This window comes from Apodemus sylvaticus, chromosome 5 (assembly GCF_947179515.1).
Source record: "Apodemus sylvaticus chromosome 5, mApoSyl1.1, whole genome shotgun sequence".
In the NCBI taxonomy this organism is placed as follows: Eukaryota; Metazoa; Chordata; class Mammalia; order Rodentia; family Muridae; genus Apodemus; species Apodemus sylvaticus.
In genome coordinates, this window is record NC_067476.1 from 119845588 (window position 1) to 119868321 (window position 22734).

General features: G+C 39.5%; 1 protein-coding gene across 3 annotated transcripts in view; it reads left to right on the forward strand.

The window, feature by feature from the left end:
- The first annotated feature begins 56 nt into the window (after nt 1-56).
- The window catches only part of Slx4ip (SLX4 interacting protein), a 166181-nt gene continuing 143503 nt past the window's right edge, over nt 57-22734 (forward strand). Inside the window, exons 1-3 of one of the 3 annotated variants that reach the window (XM_052183734.1) lie at nt 57-115; nt 714-787; nt 13218-13275. In XM_052183734.1, coding sequence (XP_052039694.1) covers nt 13249-13275 — 27 coding nt within the window. In that variant the 5' untranslated portion in view covers nt 57-115; nt 714-787; nt 13218-13248. Of the gene's footprint in view, nt 116-165; nt 788-9801; nt 9920-13217; nt 13276-22734 lie in introns of those variants that run through there. The other 2 variants (XM_052183732.1, XM_052183735.1) reach the window with 2 other exon arrangements.

Consider the following 22734-nt stretch of genomic DNA (forward strand, 5'->3'; position numbering starts at 1 on the left):
TGACGTCGGAGAGCGGGCATGCGCAGGCAGACCCTGTCGCCACGCAGGAAACTTCCGCCCAGTCTAGGAGCAGGGCTGGCGGATGTCGAGAGTCTCCAATTCAGTGCCGGGTCCGGTTGGTTAATTTCCTTGGTTTTGCCATTCTTTTTTTCTTCTTCAGAGATAAGTCTTTTATTCTCTTGAAACACCCGAAGCATTATGAAGTCATGTTTAAACATATTTTAATTAGCTTTTCTCTGGCATTGTAAAAGCCTATCTTTTAATCGTCCTCATTAAAAATAATTTTCTACACCTTCCTTGAAGTTTTGAGATACCACGGAAAGTGTTGTTGTCCTTCCTCACTACATATGGTTGACCTACAGTGATACATTATCTGCTAATCCTATTCATGGCATTTCCAGCCTCTTAGGGAAAAAAAAAAATCCGCTTTGGCCGCCATTTTTATTTTGGTTCCCATAAAGCTTTGATATCATCGACAGAAGCCATTTTTCGTTTGGGCAGATCCTTCTGCCTATCCTATTACTTTATCTTGGGCTTCGCCCCCATCGTAGGTCCTGGCACTGGCTTCCAACCCTGTGAAGTCGGTTATGCCATCTTGTGTTTGGGTGCTGGTTGCGTTTGCTAACGCGCGAGGGAACTCTGGGAAACGGGAAGTAAGCCAAAGCTTTTGAAGCTTGGTCTACCGCCCTTTTAGTCTGTGTTTTCACATCCAGGTACTAGTCCATCAGTGACCCTGGACAGTAACAAAGCATATAAAGCCCGAACCCACCTCCCGCCACCATCATAGGTAAGAGCATGATACTTCTGACAACCTAGCTGTGCCCTCAGTTGGATTGAACTGTTTGCCCGTCTTATACCACTACGTATTTTTGTTTTGGATTTTGGGACTTTCCACAATTTTTCTCTTAGGTTTTCCTTCTCGTTCCATTAGAATTGTTAAACACCAGGGTGCAGGAAGACTGAGATTTAAAGGGGGCAATAATGTTTAGGGAATTTCCATAGAATAAAACAGCAAAATGGATGGAACAGCGAATTTTATCATTAATTGAATGGCTTTCTGCACCTATAGAGGTAAATGTAGCTCCCAGAGGACTTTAAGATGTGATGTAGTTGTATATTCTTCCCATTCATGCCTGCATTCATTCATTGAATTTGTTGAATATGTAGCTAGCTTTCTGCTATAACTTATAAACAAAACAACCCTCCTTTTTCATTCACTTGCTTTGATGTATACAAAGCTGGGACCAGGAACATAATGTTCTGTTTCTTAACACTGCTGGACAAGCAACTTCATGTTCTCACTTCTATTTCTTGGGTACTGTATATAACCATAATTGTAAGTTACCAGGCTGATACTCCTGTTAGTATGACCTTCTTGCTCACTGAAGTCGTCTCCCATGTAGGTCAGCATCTTTTTGGAGAATGTTATTTGGAATGAGTACAAGCTGCACCTGAGCACAGTATAGTAATGATTTGGGAATTTTGGGCTGTGGCTTACCCTAGTTGTAGAACAGGGCTTTCTTCTGTGTCTTCCTGTATGAGAAATCAAAATCGGGAGTTCTCAATCTTGGCTGCCCATGACCGTCATCCGGGGAGCTTCTAAACCAGACTTCAGACCAATTGCAGATAGAATTGAGACTCTATGTGGAATTTAGATGATACTAAGGTATTTGAGACATTTATGTTTTTTATGCTGTTAGGAGTAAGATTGCTTTTCACCTTCCCTGTTGGCTTTACTTAAAGTACCATGAAGAAAGGGGGGAATATTAGATTGAGGGGTGGTGAACCAGCTTCCCAGTGATTGGTTACCTTGCCAACCAGCTTCCCAGTAATTGTTACTTTGCCATGTATGTCTTTTCCTCAGTCTGTTAAGTGGGAAAGAAGAATGAACACCATTTGTTTTACATGAATGTTTCCATTGTGGAGATGTATGTTTTATGCGTATGAAGGAAACATGATTACACTGAAATATTGCTTGTTTACAGTTTTTACAATGCTACTAAGGGTAGTGATAGAGTGCGGATGGGTGAGAAAATCTATCCTGTCCTCCCTGGCTGTACATCCTACTCCCTTCACATGCCAGCTCCAGCTCTGGGATCTAAAAGATAGTTATCCCCCCTTCTGCTTCAGCTTCCTAACTTGTAAGGTGGGATTCCTGTGAGAGTTAGGTAAGTTAATACAAGCAATGTGCTTCTTAAGTACCTGGCATGGGCTGGAGAGATGGCTCAGCAGTTAAGAACTGTGTGCTGTTCTTCTAGAGAACCTGAGTGTAGTTCCCAGCACCTCCGTCAGGCAGTTCACAATTGCCTGTAACTCCAGCTTCTTGGGGACTCAAGGTGTCCCGATGTCTGCGGGTGCCTACACATACACATGCAAAGCCCCACACAGGCACACCTCAATACACATAATTAAGCACAATAAAAACCTTATAGTAACAGCTATGAAAATATTATCTGTAGCTGTATATTTTATTACATGATAATTAAAAATTTAGATTATTAAGATTTTATTTGTACATTCCCATGACTGAAATTCTTTGGCTTTCTACTTTGTGTATCTGTTTGAAAAAGAAGGTGTTCTAAATACATTACCCAAGATCAGGAAGATGATTTTAAAATAAAGTTTTTAAATCAAAAGATCTTCTTTTAAACATAGCCTTATTAAGATAAAATTGTGAGGCTAGAGAGATAGCTCGGTGGCTAAGAGCACCAAATGCTCTCCCGAAGGTCCTGAGTTCAAAACCCAGCAACCACATGGTGGCTCACAACCATCTGTAATGAGATCTGATGCCCTCTTCTGGTGTGTCTGAAGACAGCTACAGTGTACTCACATATAATAAATAAAGTAAAAAAAAAAAAAGAGAGATAAAATTGTGGTGCAAATAACAGCATTTATTTAAAATATACTGTGTGGTAAATTTTACATATATACACTGGTGAATCATCATCACAATCAAATAATGGACATATCTGTTACCCTCAAAAGTTTGGTCGTGTTCCTTGGTAATTCCTCTAGTTGCTGTTTTCTAGGCAGCTGCTGACCTATCAATATAAACAAGCATTCTCTAGATTCTTATTTCAAAGGACTCCTGTACTACAAGTTTTTATTTGAGGGGGGGTTATGTGTAATTATTTTGAGAACCATCTTTGTTATATTGATCGATTATTTCTTTCTTTTGTCCTCCTACTTTTTTCTTTTGTGGTGGTGTAGATTGAAGTCAGGGCTTAGTGCATTTTAGACAAGTGCTTTATCACAGAGCTACATCCACAGATTCTTCAGCCTGTTTGAATTGCTATCTGCTATCAGTGTGTGGCTGCACAGTCATGGTACAATTCACGAGTTGATAACCATTGAGATTTTTGTTTTCAGTGTGCTCATTTGTGCATAACTGTGTTCTAAGTTATTTAGTGTTATCCATGTACAATGAACCCAGAAGAGTACAGTGGTAAAACATTTTGTGTTGGGATTTTACCTTTCTTTTATATAGCTTATGCCTTAATTGTTTTATGAATAACATATGACATTTTAAAAATGCAAAATGTGTGGCTGGAGATGTAGCTCAGTGGTAGAGTTCTTACTAATATGCATGTGGTCCTGGGTCCAATCTGTAACTCTGTATTTAAAAAAAAAAAATAGTTCTCAGGGTTGAACCTTTAACTTGCTAGGCAAATGCTCTATCATCAAGCTATTATTCTAGCCACACACCTTTCCCCCCTCCCCCAACATTTTAGTTTTGAAACAGAGTCTTACTGAGTTGCCCAGGATAACTTATAATTTCTATCAGACTCTGGAGTAGCTGGGATCACAGGATTGACCATCTGGATTATTTATTTTTACTAATTTTTTAAATTGTGTATATACATATGTGTCTATGTATGGTTATGTGTGAGTGCAGGTGCCTATAGAGCGCAGGACAGGGTGTTGAACTCCTGGAGCTGGAGTTACAGATGGTTGTGAGCTGCTGAGATAGGTAGGGACTTAGTGATATATGTCCAATGCAAGAACAACAAGGCCTCTTACTGCTGAGACATTTCTCTAGGCATAGGATTGTTATTTCTTGATATGTATATGTCTAATCACTAAATCTGCCTTAAATCTGTAAAGTTTACTATTACTATGTTACTTTAAGGATTCTGGACAGTAATCCATGTACATTAGAGACCTATGAGATATCAAAGTAAAGATTTACAAAGCCATACCAGAGACATCCCAGAGCTCCCAGAGCTTCTATTTTAAGGTTTAGTGTTTCTGCTATAGACAAATAGCCCATCAGTTGATTTTAATAGTACTGACACCCACTATGTTAAAATAAATCAAAGCTGGCTTAAAGTTGGATTTGATTTATGTTACTATGGGGGCAATATAAAATGCAGCTTTTAAAACATCTTGGATATAAAAGTTAATTTGTGTCATTTTGATTTATTCTCTAGAAAATATTAATGTTTTGTAATTAAAAATACTTTAAATTGGCATGCCATAAAAAAGGTTTAGCTTTTTGAGTTTTGACTTGTGTGTGGAATTACATAACCACCACTGAAACTGTGTTATGGACCATGTCTGTCACCAGCCTCCGTCTCCCACCCAACGGTTCCCACCCAATTTCTGCAGCTATCCCTCATGCCCTTCTGTCCTTTAACCCTTACCAACCAATGAACCAATGGTATATTCTCTAATTGATACAGCACAAAAAAAGATTAGATTTTAAGAAGAGTATGTTAATGATTATCAGAGTGCCTTTTATTTGTTTGTTTTCTATGAAGGTGATTATCAGAATGGGCTTTAGATTATAAAGTAAGTTGCATGATGTCTGCTTGTTCATTAATGGGTCTGTTTATGACTAATCACAGAGATTCAAGCACAGAGCCAGTTATTTACATATATGCCCTCAGAGCTACTATTTCATGGGAAGAACTAGAGACACAGTTGAATAGCTCAAGCTATATGAGGCAGCATTTAGAAGGATGTGCTTTGCTGGAGTCTGAAAACATGATTAGAGTTCATGAGGGCTTCTGTGTGTATGCTTCTGATAATGGATCGATGATAAATAGATGTGGACTATCAGTTAAGCATCCCATGCAGGGGTTGCTGGGCTGAAGACTCAGCAGGAAGGGGAGGCCTAACTCTTGAGTCATATGATTGGCATGACCATCAAGTGCCAGAAAAGTAGAGTCCTTACATGGGGTTGATCCTGTTACAGTATTTCAACATCTGGTCTATATTCACTGACAAAGGAAAGAAAAAATGTTAGATTTTTGTTGTTTGAGTGATGTTTTCATTGTTGATGTTTGCTGTTTTTTTTTTTTTTTTTTAAACTAAGCATTCAAGGTTGGTTCCTAAGTCATAGGAACAAGCAATTCTTTTTTTTTTTTTTTTTATGCTGAGGTTTCCTTTTAACCTTTAAGTTGTCCCTGGTAAGAGGTTTTTTTGCTTTTTGGTTTTTGTTTTGTTTTTGGTTCATCTGTCACTCATTGACCTTTTACTAAAGTTTGTTCTTGGGTATGAATTTAGTAATAACAAAAGTGTGTTCGGTGAAACAGTGATGGTTTCATATGTTTTGAACTATAGCTAGAACATCAGAAATCCTAGGCCTCTATGGTTTTCTGTTCTACTCCCATAGCTAGAGAGCTCTTTAAGATGATAGAAGCACAATAATTTGTTAGCTAAACTTTGAAATGGAGAAGTTAGAAGCCTAGAGTTAATATTTGGCCTCTCAAGCTGGGGTGACTGCTCTGGAAAGCTTGTCACACAGTCCAGAAACACTGAAAGAAAGACAAATGAGGATTTTTGCATTGCCCTAGATTTTCCCAGAGAATAATCTAGAAGGTCACTGACTTTCTTTATTTGAGTTTATCTCTGTTCTGTATTTAAATGACAGGAAAATCATGTGATATTGTCTAATCAGCTTCTATTCCTTCCCCAAATTAATTTTCCTAAGAAGCTTAGGCTGTTTGCTTCCCTGTCAGTACACACATGCAAGCACATGAGTTTTGGTGGTGCTGCACATTACCCAAGTATCTGCTTTGTGAAGGAATGCTTGTTTTCAGTTTAGAGAAAGTGGGCTCAGGAATGCAGAATATAGGACAGTTTAATTTGTAAGATTTATGATGTGCAGTAATTCCTCCCATGAACTTATGTAAAGTGTATGATTTCTGTGTACTTGGAAAATCTATCATTTTGGAGCTTGCCCTGGCTTTCATAAAAATAGTCAAGAAAATAAAGATGCCAGTGCTTTTTGGTGTTAATAGATAGCTCTGAGGCAAAGCTTTTTTTGACATTAGTGCTTGAAACCCTAAGCACTGGGCTTACTGCTCTTGCAGAAAAATTGTTTTCAAGTTTCAACTTAATTCTGAGGTTAATATCATTTCTATTCAAATGAATGTTAGAACATCAGTATTTTAAGAACAGGAACAATGGAAAAACAATGCAAGGCTACACTAAAGTGGACAGAATTTCAACCAGATGTCTGATCTGTTGTCCATTTAATTTTTTAATTTATATCTATTTATACTTTTTGGTGGTTTCAGTGTTTTAGAGCTAAGGATTGAATCCAGAGCCTTTCCCATGTAAGGCAAACCCTGAGCCGCATTCCCATTCTCATTGTACCTTCCTCGCAGCATAAAGCACTAGGATGTGCCTCTGAATCATAGATAGCTCTCTCAGCCGCCACTCTATGGGACATTAAGTATTTAATTCAATATTTATTAAACTGCTTGTTTGTAAAAATCTGTTCAGAGTACTTTGACTTCCTTTAGAAAGATTTAATGTAGACTGTGGGGTTGGGAACAATAAAGCTTCATTGGATAAATATAAAATATATTAATAGCATATAGCAACTGACTGTTAGGACAGTAAGAGTTGATTAAGCAAAATTCTGTTGTATACCTGTGTTCAGCTATTAAAAAGGATCTGAAAAGACTTTTTCTTAGGAAGCCTGCAGTTAGGTAAAGGAGAGACTCTGAGGTCCAGGGTTACATAATATCTAGTGAGCTGAGTATGAGGGTACAAGTGTAGCTGTGGTCTTGGGAGAAAGAGGTCAACAAAACAGTCCCAAAGGGCTCCAAGGAACAGGTGGGCCCACTGTTGGGTACTGGACTATCGAGTGGATGGTACTGTAGGAGAGAGCGTTCCATACTATGGACTGGATGTAGGAGAGAGCATTCCATCCTTCAGTGTGTGTGGGAGAAGATAGAAGTCCCTAGAGCTCCATCATCAAAGACATTTGTTATGCAATAATTTCCCACATTCTCTTCCTTGAAAGAATTTGTGTTCTGGCATTATTTATTCCTTAAACTACCATTCAATTTGGGATGGTAGAGGCCTAGAAATAGAAGAGACCTTGGCAGGGGTGGGGGGTCACCCTGCTTAATGAGAAGTGATTTTCCACTGTCCTGTGAATCAGCAGTACTTTACATGTGGGGCCTGCACTTTGTTTCAGTAGGTAGAGGTCCTGAAGCATAGGCCTGCCACTCTCTGTATCCCACAAGGTGGCAGGAAATGGGAGATTCCAGACAGTCGTCCTATGATGTCCAGGTGCAGCCATATTGTACAAGAATGTGTGCGCGCACGCACACACACACACACACACACACACACACAGAAAGGCAGACAGGCAGCAGAGACAGAGTCTGAGACTGAGACAGCCTCTCTCACTCCCATACAGAGAATCTTTCCCTGAACTCTTTTTAGCTTTGGTCCGTCAGCCTTTATGATCTCCTGAAAGATTTTAGCCACTTATGGAAGTCAGGCATGCAGTGTAAAGTTGGGCATCCTCATGGGACGAGAAAAGCCATGTACACTTAGAAAAGTAAATGCACATACTTCATCCTCTGTGGAGCCCTGGCTGAGCGAACTGTATCCATTCTCCATCTAGCTGATCTGTTAGAAGATTTGATTCTCTCTAATGCATCTCTCTTAATCTTTTAAGAGTTTAGTTATGTCATTCAAACATGAGTTAATGTATTTTAGAGGACTGATTGTATATTTATTAGGCCCAAATAATATAATTTTAAAGACCTAACATTTTTGGAATAATCAATATAAATGTCCACCTCCTTGTAAGTTTTTTCATTTACATCTGTGTATAAATGAACATGCTTCAGATGAAGATAAGCATTGTCATTCAGATGGTGGACCTGAAGCTGGGTAGCGTTGCTTATGCTTCTTGAAATTTTAGTGCTCTTGAGGCTGAAGTCCAAGTATCAAGAGTTAAAGTATATCCTCAGCTACACAGCTAATTTAATGCTACCCTAGGCTACACAGTGAATGTGACTACATAGCAAGATCTCATCTGAGGAAAAAAAATGAAAAAAGAAGCAAAAAGGACATCAATAATTAAATGATTTAGAAGGTAGGTAAAGATATTTTTGTCCACTTAACAATTAGAATCAATTTAGCCAGGTGGTGGTGGCGCATTCCTTTAATCTAAGTACTTGAGAGGCAGAGGCTGGTGGAACTCTCGAGTTTCAGGAAAGCCAGGACTACACAGAGAAATCTGATCTCTAAAAACTAAAAAGGAAAAACAAAAAAATTAGAATCAAATTTTATCACATTAAAAAAAGAATCATCTAATCTAGAAATAGAGTATGTATGACCAGGTAGTAATTATGAACACTCATGGAGGCCACACATTTATAGCCCATTGTGGTGTGTGTGTGTGTGTGTGTGTGTGTGTGTGTGAGAGAGAGAGAGAGAGAGAGAGAGAGAGAGAGAGAGAGAGAGAGAGAGAGCGAGTGTTATACTCAGCAGCTCCCTTGTTGAACCTTTCTCTGTCATCACAGCAGTGGAGTAGTTATAGGCCCACACTAGTCCCAGCTTTTCTCTGTCTGTCTGTCTGTCTGTCTGTCTGTCTTTCCATGGGACCTGGTGATTTGAACTCATGTGTTTTTACCCACCAAGCTATCTACCCAACACTAAAATATATTTTTGAAACAATTTTACCTGTTTCTTTTTGACTTCATGAAATGCAGCTACTGGAAATTTCTAAGTTACATTTGTTGCTGACATTGCATTTCTGTTGGATCCCAGTGCTCTACAATTATTGTGCACAAAATTTCAAAAGATAGCTAGCCTCCCCCACCCCTACAGGGCTTATGGATAGTGCCTTTCCCACTTCACTTCATTATGTTAACTCTCTACCTTGTTCTTCAGGTTGGTGCAGACTTTTAACTCTTAAGGATCTGGTTGACATTAGTAAATAACTTGCCATTGTATTTCTGCTTTATCTTGACTGTTATAATTGATCCTAGGCTTTGGTTTTGGAATATTTTATGATCATTAGAGATACTTATTTTTGCTCACTTTGAGTTTTAGTCCCTAAACAGTATGTATATCCATTCATATGAGCACACATGTGGTCAGCATATATTGTTTAGGTCAAGACTCGGCGTTTACTCTCATGACTATAAATGTTAGTCATAACTGAGCTGTGTGTTCAATACTCTTTGCCTTTTGGGCACAGATCTTGTTTCTACTAGAATCAGTCATTGCTTTTTACTCAGCTGCTTAGATTTCTGTGTGCCTGCCCTAAGTGAGTCTTATGTTCTTTTCAAGAACATTGTCTGAAATTCGTCTCCATGCCTGTGGATCTAACAGGATGTGCTGTTCTTGGAGCCCCAAGATCTGCCTGTCTTCTGCAGTGGTTCCCCTTTCTATGCTCAGCACCCACACTGGGCTGGGGCTCTCCTCTCAGGATCCTTAGCTTCCCTCAGCCCGTCTCTTGGCTTTCTGTTTCTTGCATCTTGCCTCATTTGAGCACACATTGTTTCTTGAGAAAGAATACATGGGCCACAACAATTTTAAAGAAGTTGTGTGGCTAAATATATCTGATTTATTTCCTTATGTTTAAAGGCAATTGGAAGTTGGAAAGAAATACTCAGAACATTGAAGGTGTTTCTCCTGTGTTTTAGAGCTTCCAGGGCTGGTATGTGCAATTTAGATCAAATTCTGGTACCTAATTGATCCCGTGTGTTCTGTATCCTAATCCCTACTTGTTTTCTTTCCATTCTAAATTTCTTTAGAAAATATACCAGAAATGTTTTTATTTTTATCTTTTTTTTGTGTGTGTGTTAGATGTTCTGTATTGTCCACTTAATTCTGTCTTTAATTGTTTTCGTTTTTTGCTGAAGTTTTTGAGAAATTTACTCAACTTGTTTGTCCAGGCTTTCTAGTAATGTTTTTTTTTTTTTTTTTTTTTTTTTTCATTTTTACCTATCACAGCTTTGGGCTTTTTTTTTTTTTTTTTTCCTTGAAAGTTCTCTCTCATTTAGAAGGTTGTTATTTGGCTTGGTTGTTTGGGTTTCTTTCGTGCTACGATGGTTTATACTTGAGCTGACTAGCATGCCCTTGGGTCTCATGGCCATGGACCTCGTTTTAGTCCCATCTCTCATCTTCCTGGGGGAACCTCAGATGTCCATTTGTTTATTTATTTTTTGATTTCATGTTTTCATCAACCCAGTTCTCTAAATGTGGATTTTCATTTTGGGTCATGTAGGTAGGCTAGGAAACATGTGACTTAGAAAGCCTCAGCTTATGAACATCCCCTAATTTCTCTCTGTGCCTCTTTAGTAGAGTTACCTACATGTTTGTAATTTTCTAGACTAGAAAGCCTTTCTTTGATAAAAGGGATTATTTTTCCTCTTAATGACAAACACTGTACCACATTTTGCTTACTCATCTGTTGATATTTGGTTTATCTCTGTTTTGGTTATTTTGAATGATGCTGCTGTGAAACTCCTCTGTGTATTTTTTGTTAGAGATAATGCTTTTATTTGTCTTTGGTATATTCTGGTCATCAGACCTGGTAAAAAAAAAGCATTGTTGAAAACATTTTACAATTACACGGGGAGTGCATGAGAATTCTAGCTTACATCTAGTGAGCACCTTGTGTTGTTCCTGTTTTGATTTTAGCCATCTGTGAGAATATAAAGTAAGCAGCATTTTAGTATAGTTGTAATTTGTATTTCTTTAATAGCTAATGGTGGTAAATACCAGTTCATGTTTGTTTATTGACAATTTTAAAATCTTCTTTGAAGAAATGTTTAAGTCTTTTGCCCATTTTAAAACTATGATATTTGGTTTTGGTTTTGTTTTGTCTTGTTTTGTTTTATAAGGGTTTTTTTGTATATTTTGAATGTGAATTTCTTAACCGTTGTATGATACAGATATATTTTCTCTCATTCTATGAGTTTGTGCTGGCTCTCTTTAAGGAGATGGTTTAGTTGGCCATCTAAGGTACTTGATGTACAAGCATAAGGACTTGAGTTTGGATCTTAGATACCATCGTAAAAACTGAGGATAGTGGTAACAATGTCTGTAATCCCAGTGCTGGGAGGAAGAGATATCTAGAAGAGTAGAGCTCATTGGCCTAAGCTGGTTCAATCAGTTAACTCCAACTCAATGAGAGTTCAAAAGATAAGGTAGAGAGAGACTGTTGGAGACTCCCTCAAGACTTTCACACTTGTGTACACATATGTACATACCCAGAGGAGTGCAGACACCTACACACACACACACACACACACACACACACACACACACACACACACACACACACACACATACATTCTCTCTCTCTCTTCACACACAAATCAACAGTAAAAAGTCAAAATTTTAAAAAATGGCTAAATAAATGGTTGTGAAAATGTAAAATAATGATCTAATTATGCCACCAACCTCCCTAAAGCTGCTTATAATTGTAAGTGATTTTTTGTGGATGTGTGTGTAAGAAAGAGGAAAGGAGAGAGGGAGATGGATGAGAGAGAAAAAAGGAAGAGAGAGAATTTTCTGGATGTAAGAACAAGTTATTTGTGAATAAAGCAGTTTGATTTCTTCTCATTCTGATGCCTATTATTTCCTTTTCTGGTCTAATAGCTCTCTAATACAGTTTTCAATAAAAATTGCAAGCGAAGACATTGTCTTTGCACATCTTAGTGGGAGGATATAGTTACTCATGTCTAATTCTAGCTATGTATTTTATTAATTGTTACTATTATTTGGTTGTGTGTGTTTGTGTGGGAGGGAGAGGGAAAGGCAGAGGGGAGAATATAGTGTCATGTGCATACCACAGCATGTATTCAAAAGTCAGAGGATCAACTTTTTTTTCCTTCTCTCTTTTTTTTTTTTAATTCTTTACTCCTACTTATATCCCCACTTCAGTTTCCCTTCAATACATTTCCTCCCAGTCCTTCCTCTCCCCACCTTCCTTTCCCCCCCACCTCCTCAATTTCCCTTCCAAACAAACCAAAACCAAAACCAAACAAACAAAAAACAGCAGGCCTCCTAGAATATCAACTGAACAAGGTATAAGTCACAATAAGACTAGGTACAAACCCTCACATCAAGGCTAAATAAGACAACCTGGTAAGAGGAAAAGGGTCCCATGTGTAGGAAAGAGTCAGAGATTTACCCCAGTCCTGCTATTAGGAGTCCCATAGGAACACCAAGCTAACCCAACCATAGAGTACATGCAGAGAGGACCTAGCTCACATGTAGAGACCCTTTGTGCTTGCCTCTTCAGTCTCTGTGAGCCTCCATGAGCCCTGCTTAGGTGATTCTCCCAGTGTCCTTGACCTCTCTGGATCCTTCAGTTCTTCCTTCTCCTCTTCTCTGGGATTCCACTGCCTCTGCTCCCAGAAGTTACTGAATAATACTTCTCTGACAATTGAGCTATGTATCAATCTATGAGTATAGCAGAATATCACTAGGAATTATTTCCTTGACTTTTTTTTTTAACCAGTTGTTTTAGATTCATTACTGGGTTTCTGCACTGTTCTGTCTCCAGTAAGTGGCCCTCCAGGCAGTATTAGGCATGGGCTCCCTTTCCTGGTAGGAGCCAGAGGACAACTTCTAAGAGTTGGCACTTTCTTCTTTCTGTGCATTCTGTGAGTCAAATTCTGATTATATGATATGTGCTACTGATTACTTTTTAGGTGTTAAGCCACCTTTACATTCCAGGGGAGGAGGGGGGGGGGATGTGACTTGGTTGTAAATTTTGGTAGAGTACGATAGGGAAGCTATCTGAGTTTGTGCATTTGCTTCTGGTCAGCTTTTAGATTACCATATTAGATCACGGTATAACATTTTGGGTAAGAGCAATTAAAATTAAAATTTTATCTCACACTTCTTACTGATATTTTATTCAGTCAAATCTTCTGTAAAACATCCCTCCAAAATGATATTTTGATATACCTAACTATAGCATTCTTTTTTCTTCTCTGCAGGTTCTGTACCTCATGTGGAAATCAGTAAACCATGGCATCTAAGAAATTCACCATTAAAGTAAGTAATGCTTAGTGTCTGCCTTTAAGAGGTCACTCATCTTCTCTTGTGCAAATTTTGATGTTCTTAAGTTGATCTCTACTGGTTAAATTTAGAATTATGGAAATTTTAAGTAGATAACATCAAAATTTTAAGAAGAGGTGGATGAGAAAACTAATAATTCTTACACTTATAAGGAAGTCTTTGTTGAAAACCTTTTATTTAGGATACTTTTTGGTTATAACTCTGTTTCCAGTGCTAATAGCAATCACTCACACTGAATGTCCATGACTTCTGAGAATAACAGAACAGGCCAAAGTCAAAGGAGTAGGTATGCTCTTGGATCTGGGTGCATTTGAGAGAGTGCTCCTGATTGTCTGCTATCTCCTCAGCCTTCATTGTTAGCTTAACCCAGAGTAGAGGCATCTGAGGAAGGCCTCAGTGAGGAGTTGCCTGGATTAGATTGGCCTGTAGCTATATCTAAGAGACAGGTGTTGTTTTGTTGTTAATTGATGCAGGGAGGCCACAGCCCACTATGGGCAGCTCTCTTTTCCTAGACAGGTGGTCTTGCCTAGGTGGTGGTCCTGGACTAAAAAAGTGATATAAGCATTAACGTGTGAGTGAGCCTTTGAGAAAGCTAATGGGCATGCCATCAATGCAGTTCCTCCATTGTTTGTGCTTCAAGCCCTGACTTCACTCAAAGATGGGCTGTGATTTTTGACTTGTAAACTAACCTCTCAGCCCCTGCCTCCCAAGTTGACTTTGTCCAATGTGTTATCACAGCAACAGAAAGGAAACTAGAACAGCTGATGTCTTTCATTTTTCTCTTATAAATACTTCTCTATCCATTAATAGTAGAGCTGAGACCTTAGGTATCAGTGATAAAGGATTCTATGTGGGGAAGGTCAGTGGAAGACTTGATTGTGAGCTGTTTGTGAGCTCTTGGAGATAGTTTCATTTATATTGGCAGTTCTCTTAGTTCTGTGTAGTGGTGTTATCTTACATAGCAATTAAAAACAGCAAGGTGGACCAGTGAGATGACTCATCAGGTAAAGGGACTTGGCATAAATATGCCTGACTGATCCTCAGTTGTCCTCCTGAGACCCACATGGTGGTAGGAGAGAACCAATTCCTTCAGGTTCCCATTTTGTTTGTACGCATACAAGTATATATAATAATTAGAAACAAAAACAACAACAACAAAATGGTAAATTCCAGTATTTAATTGACCAGATTAGGCTGGAGAGGTGGCTCAGAGGTTAAGAGCACTGGATGCTCTTCCAGAGGTCCTCAGTTCAATTCATAGCAACCATATGGTGGCTCATAACCATCTATAATGTAATCTGGTGCCTTCTTCTGGCCTGTACATGCGGCAGAATACTGTATAATAAATAAATAAATCTTTAAAAACTAATTAACCAGATTATTAAATAATATAATATTATTTTATCTTAGCTAAGTTCATACTTATTTACTAATGTATCTATAAATTTCATTGTTTACAATTACTTTTGGGATACATATACTCGAGTATTTCATAAAGGTGTCTAAGTGGAGAGCATTCACTGTCTATAAAAATGTGTCTTGATTTTTCCTCTAGACTTCTAGAGACTAGAAAGATACTAAGTTGTTTAGAATGCTAGTTTAAAAACATAATTTTAATGAGTAACAATATTCTGTCTCAAAAGACAAAAGTAAATAAAATTGTCTGGTGATATATGACATTCATTCTAACACTCAGGAGGCAGAGGTAGGTAGACATCTGTTAATTTAAAGCTAGCCTGGTCTAGATAGTGAGGCCCTGGAGAGAGAAGAGAAGGGAGGGGGCGGGGAGATGATTACTAGCTTAAAATAATAACTTAAAAAACTGCTCTCATGATTCTTTCCTGATTTTGTATAGGTGGTTTCCCCTTTTGCTGTCAGCTGGCACCGGTGGGTTTGCATTGTGTAGATACTTTACTTCCTTGCCAGTTCTCCCTCCTCTCCCTGCTCCCAAGGGTCTAGATGAATGGAAACACTGTCTTCACTGTTCACTTTTAGGTACAGAGAAGAGCAGTTTTAGTTACATTTTTACAAATGTCAGTCACCAAAGCTCTGTTGAATAGTTCCTACTCTGGAAAAGTTAAGCTTTTGGTTATAGACAAACTGAGCTTAAAGTATTATCTACACATTGGAATTTTCCCCAATTCTAGGCTCAATGCAAGTGGCTCCAGTTCTAAGTCCCCACTTCCTGTCAGTGCCTCTGGGGTGCTGAGTCCAGCTCTCCAACTTCCCCAGTACATCCTGGCTCTGGCTATCCTGGCAGCCCAGGCTTGACCCCCATCAATCATGGTGATTGATAGTGCTATGGGGGTTGTTACTTTCACTGTCCTTTTCAGATAACCACCAGCACCAGTTTCTAATCTCCCTACTTAACTGCATCCTTCACAGTGTGCAATTAAGGTGGGCATTTGGTCAAATAATTCTTAAGCCTCACTATGATTTATGATTTTGTCTATTGGCTATTGTAATCACTATTGCTTCTGTTTGGGAATTTCTATTGATCGTATTTAAATTGCTGTTTAGGGAAGTTCTGTTTTGGTAAAATACTGCTCTGTAAGCAGTATTTTTGAAAGGTGTGATATCTATGATCATATATATCATATGGAAAATCAGGTATACAGATATATAATAAACAAAATATGTGTGTGAAGAACAAGTCAGATTTGACAGTTGTGTTAAATTAGTTTATTATGCATTTGCTAATATTTTTGTCCATTTGTTCAATCAGTTGAAAGATACACTAAAGTATCCCACTGTGATTTAATATTTATATATTTCTCTGTGTAATTTTATTGAATTTTCTTTGTTTAGTTTGAAATTATGTTCTTAGATATATAAATTATGGTTAAGATATCATCTATTGAATTTAATTTTGAGATATCTTTTTATCTCTATACTTCTTATATTTATAGTCTGTTTTTCTGACATTTGTGTAACCTACGTTTGGGATCCGTTAATCACACATAGGCTCCTGTGGGAGTCTGGAAGCCTGTCAGTCAGCCAAGCCCAGCCATATGTTCAGTGCTTCCAATACCACCTCATTGTTTTAATTATGAATGAAAAATAGCATCTGCACAAATTAAAGGGAAACCTAGAATATAAGAAATAGAGACTAAAGTGAATAAATGAACTTAGAAAACTCGAGAGACTTTAAGGAGAGATGAAAATTGTAGAGTTTGATATTATTTTCATAGCAAAAGGAAAGCTATTATAATTATGAAACAAGAGCAGGATATTATGAACAAGAGACATTCTAAAGAATAGGAAAGAGTACTTATAAAACATGATAGAACACAAATTCTCTGATAGTATCAAGGCCTATCAAGGAATATTGCTCAGAAACCAAAACAAAAGATTGTTTTAAAAATGTAGAAAAAAAAATCCCAAGAAAATTTGAATTTGGTGTTGATGTGAAAAGTTGAAGTTCTAGAAAAAAGATAAATATTAGAAAAGAACACCATGAAAAAAAAACTTGCTGGTAATAAAATTTACCAGCAAGGACACAATGTTCCTGTTTTGAAGGGTTGAGTGAGAATCCAACAAAATCAATGAAAAAGTACTGTGCTCATAAGCACCACACAGAGACTTTGTGTGTGAGGGGAAGAGAAGGAGGAGGAAGAGGGAGGGAAAGGAGAGGGAGGGAAGGGGGAGGGGGAGATGGAAAGGAGAAAGAGGGCAACACAGAGGGTAGGGGCTGAATAATCTGGACAGCCTGCTCAACAGCAGCTGCAAGGAGGACTCAAGAACACTAATATCCCCAGCGCTCATGCGGGAGAACACTAAGGAAACTGTTTTCAACCCAGAAGTCTCTTCACCGTCCGACCTTTAAGTACGTATTATAATGGAATAGAGACATTTTCAAAGATGCTAGGAATGTCAGGAAAATTTCCTTCTGTGTACCCTATTGTAGGATGTGATTCTTCAGCAGTGGGGATAACAACAGATTAGACATGAGATCCTGAACATGGAAAATTAGGAAACTGAGGGTCTAAGCAAATCTCATGCTTATCACTGTGCATCATGTACAGAGTGTAGTGATTTTGATTAGTACGGGAAGGATGGTTCCTTTCAAAGCAGCCAACCATTGGTCTGGGCGTGGGGTCCCCAATGGAGGAGCTGGAGGGTAGTCCGGAGGAGCTGAAGGGATTTACAGCCCCATGGGAAGAACAACGATGTCGGCCACCCAGACGTCCCAGGACACCCAGGGACTGAACCATCAACCAAGGGGTAGACATGGTTCCAGGCAAACATGTGGCAGAGGAAGGCCTTGTTGGGCATCAGTGGGAGGAGAGGTCCTTGGCCAGGTGAAGGCACAATAGATGCCCCAACAAAGGGAAATGGGGGGTGGGGTGGGAGTGATCTGGTAGAAGGGCATATACATGGAGGCAGGGGGTAGGAGGAGGGGTTGGGGGCCTTTGGGGAGGGGGAAATCAGGAAAGGTTTACCATTAGAAATGTAAATGAAGATGATATGCAATAAATACAATTAAAAAAAAGATAACAGAAAAACTGCAGATTTACCTCCCCCCCCCCCCCCCACCTCCCAGTCTGTTTGAGAACTTGGGAATAATTTAGTCATAGTAGTTTAGGAAACTAACAAGAAATGATGTAACTGTTAACTCTTAAGTATAGAGAGAATTGTGTAAAGTAGAAAAGTAAACATAATCTGTGGCTCAACATTGAGCAAAGCTTAAGTTTCATGATACTGTGAATTCCAGATTTCAGAAGGCTGGGGAAAACATGTGGGAAGATGGTTTGTAAGCATTATGTCCTCATTTTCCGTAGATGATATATATAAAGTGGAAATAGAAAGTAGAGTTCAAACATAGAAGGGTGATGGTTAGTAGCAGATGAAATATCTTAAGTTTTCAGTCTATTGCCCTTGGTAAGTGGCAGTTGGGGTCTTTGTGTCTTGTTTTGTTTTCGGAGTTTAGGGTTTCTCTATATAGTGCTGGCTGTCCTAGAACTTGCTCTGTAGACCAGGCTGACCTCAAACTCAGAGTTCCACCTACCTCTACCGTTGAGTACAAGGATTAAAGGTCAGCACTGCCCTATTTGGCTTCTAGACTTATTTTTCATATGGCATTTTAGTCAGTGTCTGCATAGTATACAGAAACTCAGTGAATAAATAAAATGTTAATGAAATAAATTTATTTTCATAAAGATACATTTACTTTTGACAACCTGGATCGACAAATAATTGGAGCTTGGATAGATCATGTCTTCGGAAGTAGCAGACCAACTAATGGGCACCCAATAGTGTGCCCAGTGTGTGTGTGTGTGTGTGTGTGTGTTTGGGTGGTTTACTTGTACAACTTTCCTAGAAATAAATGGATTTAACTTTTTAGCAAAAAGCTATTCTCCAGTCCTTTCCACATCTGAGTGTTTCTCCCTGCACCTCTCTCTCTCTCTCTCCCTCTCTCTCTCTCTCTCTCTCTCTCTCTCTCCCTCTCCCTCTCCCTCTCCCTCTCCCTCTCCCTCTCCCTCTCCCTCTCCCTCTCCCTCTCCCTCTCCCTCTCCCTCTCCCTCTCCCTCTCCCTCTCCCTCTCCCTCTCCCTCTCCCTCTCCCTCTCCCTCTCCCTCTCCCTCTCCCTCTCCCTCTCCCTCTCCCTCTCCCTCTCCCTCTCCCTCTCCCTCTCCCTCTCCCTCTCCCTCTCCCTCTCCCTCTCCCTCTCCCTCTCCCTCTCCCTCTCCCTCTCCCTCTCCCTCTCCCTCTCCCTCTCCCTCTCCCTCTCCCTCTCCCTCTCCCTCTCCCTCTCCCTCTCCCTCTCCCTCTCCCTCTCCCTCTCCCTCTCCCTCTCCCTCTCCCTCTCCCTCTCCCTCTCCCTCTCCCTCTCCCTCTCCCTCTCCCTCTCCCTCTCCCTCTCCCTCTCCCTCTCCCTCTCCCTCTCCCTCTCCCTCTCCCTCTCCCTCTCCCTCTCCCTCTCCCTCTCCCTCTCCCTCTCCCTCTCCCTCTCCCTCTCCCTCTCCCTCTCCCTCTCCCTCTCCCTCTCCCTCTCCCTCTCCCTCTCCCTCTCCTTCTTGGGTCACTAGCCTTGAACTTTCTTCTATAACTGCCTCCCAGGCCAGATTTCCAGGAAGTGGCAGCCGTGTCTCAGATGGGAGTCCTTGATCTGCAGCTTTCATGATCTCTGGACGTGTAAATCCCCGCAGTTTACAGCAGGGAGGTCTGTCCTATACTGCAGTGACTCTTCCTAGTTAGAAGAAATGGTAGCAGTAGGGACATGTCTCTACAAACTTCTGTAGTGATCATAGTTGAAGGGGTTGTCCCATTCCAATATTTTAAAGTACCCCTAATTTTTAAACTTTTAGATTTAAAAAAAAAGTCAGGTTTAGACAGAAGTTAGCAAACTAAAGCATACATGACAGTCATTTGTTGTAGAAAATAAAGTTTTATTTATACACAGGTACTTACAGTGGTCATCAGTTGTCTGGCTGCTTATGCTTTAGTGGGCTGATTTAAGTTGTTATAATAAAGGCATCTCTCACTGCCTACAAAGTAGACATACATATATGTACACACATTGCTTTAATTTTATAGTATGTAGGTAAATATTTCTTGTATCACATCTCAGTTTCTACTAGTCAAATATCATATACTCAGTAGGTGCAGGTAGTTAGTAACAATTGTATTGGATAGTGTGACACACACACACACACACACTTCAGTGCTTAGAATCCAAAGCCTCATGCATGCTAGACAGAATGTAGTTACTCCTGGCCCTGGCAGAACAGATCTAAATGGTTATAAATCCTCTCACCTGCTTAAAGCATGTCATAGTAAGCATCCAATGAAATTAACCTTGTGTTAACCCCACTACAAGCATCAGGCAAGCCCAAAGCAAACAGAAGCAGATATGAACACTCAGGTATTAATCATAGATGTTTGTCCATTAAAACATAAAATGTTAGAGAAAAGAAACCAGAACAGTAAATTATTGCTTAAAATGTCCAATCCTGTATATGATATCTGCCTCAGGAAAAGTTCAGGGTCCCATTGCTGGCTCTAGGAAGAGTAAAATGTTGCCAGACTTCATTCCCAGTAATTACATTTTAAGATTTAACATGTTTAACTTGGGCTCCAGAGAAGCAACACAGGGAAAGGCCCCAAGCTCATTGTCTGTCTCTAGATCATTTCCCCTGCTTCCTGCATCTGTTTTCTTGGATTAGTTCAGTATTACAGCAAAGTCTACGATTCTTTTGGCCATGAAGACTGCTTTCCCACTTCCCCTCCCCACAACTTACTGTTTTGTGGGTGGGAAAATTTTTGTTGTGAGAGTTGATTAATTAGAAGGGATTCCTGGCTTCCCTAGCAATGGCAGCCTGGGAAGATTACAGAGCCTGGCTTAGTGACAGGCAGGCCAATCTGTATTTAAGGAAAACTTGGACCAGCCAAATTTCCCTGGAATGTGGATCTGGCTTTGTCTTCTACAGGGAATGTGCAGTGACCCTTCGCCCCTTCCCACCACTGCAAAAGGCTGACAGCATCTCCTTTAGCTTGTCTGCACTGTCCATTTTTTCTTTGGGGTCTGTGGGGAAGAACTAGTGTAGAAAGCCTGAGTTGTTTTCTAAAGTTGAAATAATAGGTGTAAATGTTTATTAATGCTTAAAAGGAAATAAGAGTTTACTATATTTTAAATTTTTCTTTATATCTTTATTGTTTATGCTTTTTCTTTCTTCTCCTTGGTAGCAGCAATTTTAGTTTCATACTGAAATCTAAATTTCAGTTAACATCAGTCTTTGCATTCTGTAGAACACCACAAAAAGTTAAATATGCTCAAAAATTGATGTGATTACCTTGTTATAGTAAAAGCGAATGGGAAGAGCAATGCATTACATTTCTAGAGAAAGAGACAGCTGAGCAGAGATGGGCTGTCAGGCTTTTGTCTGGCTAGCTTCCCTCTGTGAATCACTTATACTCTGTGTCCTAGGTTTTTGGTGTACCTAAAGGGGAATGTGCCACTGACTGTGTCACCATTGCTTAATTGAAAGTTGATGCATTGATCTGGTATGTGGCACTGAAAACAAGATTGCAGCAGGTATTTCTATATAGGGTGAGTTCTACTTACTGACCTTCTAAATGCTAAGAAAGATTAAATTGAAGTGCTCCAAAAAAACAATTAAAAGCATTTTAAGTAATTCTGGTCTTTATAAGAAATACATTTTAATAAGGAGAGTGACCTGTATCCCTGAGAACAGTTTTACAAAGACATTTATTTGTCTTTGCCAAACTTTGAAAGCCTAAGAAGGACATGTGCATTTCTTCTCCTGATTCTTAAATTCACCCCCTTTCCGACCTCTTCAGCTGTTTCTTTTGAGACCTCTATTCTTTTGAAGGCATGTGGGCTGTATTGCCGTGGCTAGCAGTGTGCTCCTAGCACACAGGCTGCTGGTTTCTACCAAGTCTGTGTTGCTGCATTGCTAGACTGGGAAATGTGTGCAGCTAGGTGTACGCTGCTTACTTGATGGGACTGGAACAAAACTGCTAGCAGCTTTCCGACCTTTCCCAGTTCATACTACCGTGGCTGTGGAGGTTGGAGTGCCTTCTTACACCCTAGGAGACTTGCTGTGGGTATTGATGGCTTTGCAACAAGATGATGTATTTGTTTTGAAAGAAAGCTGCTTTTACCAAGTGTTCTCTGTCAGTTCTGTTTCCTTGGAATAAAACCTTTTTTTTTTTCTTTTTTTATAAGTAAAAAATGTTTCTGGTTTTCTTCCATAGTTCATGCTACTTGCCAGTCTGCTCCAGGTTTGCCTGATGAATGAGCCTTGTTTTCTTGGATAAAGAAGTCAAATTTTTCCTATGCTAATTACACTTACTTTATGCTCAGTGCGCAGTAGGTGCAGCTTATTGTCACACATTGCACACACTGCCCTAGAACACCCTGAGAAGGACCTCTCTTCTGTTTCTTTCATGTCACAGGACCTGAATATTCTCGGATATTGCCAAGGTGACCGGTACCACTCTTTCTGTGTTTGTTTCCTCATGACTTCTTTTTCTGGTCAGTAATGTGTAATCTTCAATTTGTGGTATATCTTTTATTTTAAAGTTCTATCTTTCCCTATTTTTGCCATAGGAGTTCCCAGTGACTTTTAAAATAGATTTAATAATTCTTTTACACACAGCTTCTGTTTATTTGTAATTGTTTATGCATTTGTGTGTGTGTGTGTGCTTGGTTGTACACATGTTCACATATGTGTAGCTAGAGGCCAACCTGGGGTGTCGTTCCTTAGGATCCACCTATGCCTTTTGAGACAGGACCTCTTAATGGCCTGGAACTCAGCAAGTAGGTTTGACTGGCTGGGCAGCAATTCCTAGGGATCCATTTGTCTCTGCCTCCACAGTGTTGAGATTCCAGATGTTCTCAACTTTTCTTTGTGAGTTCTCTGGATTAAAGTCAGGATCTCATGCTTGCATTTTACCCTTTGAGCTATTTCC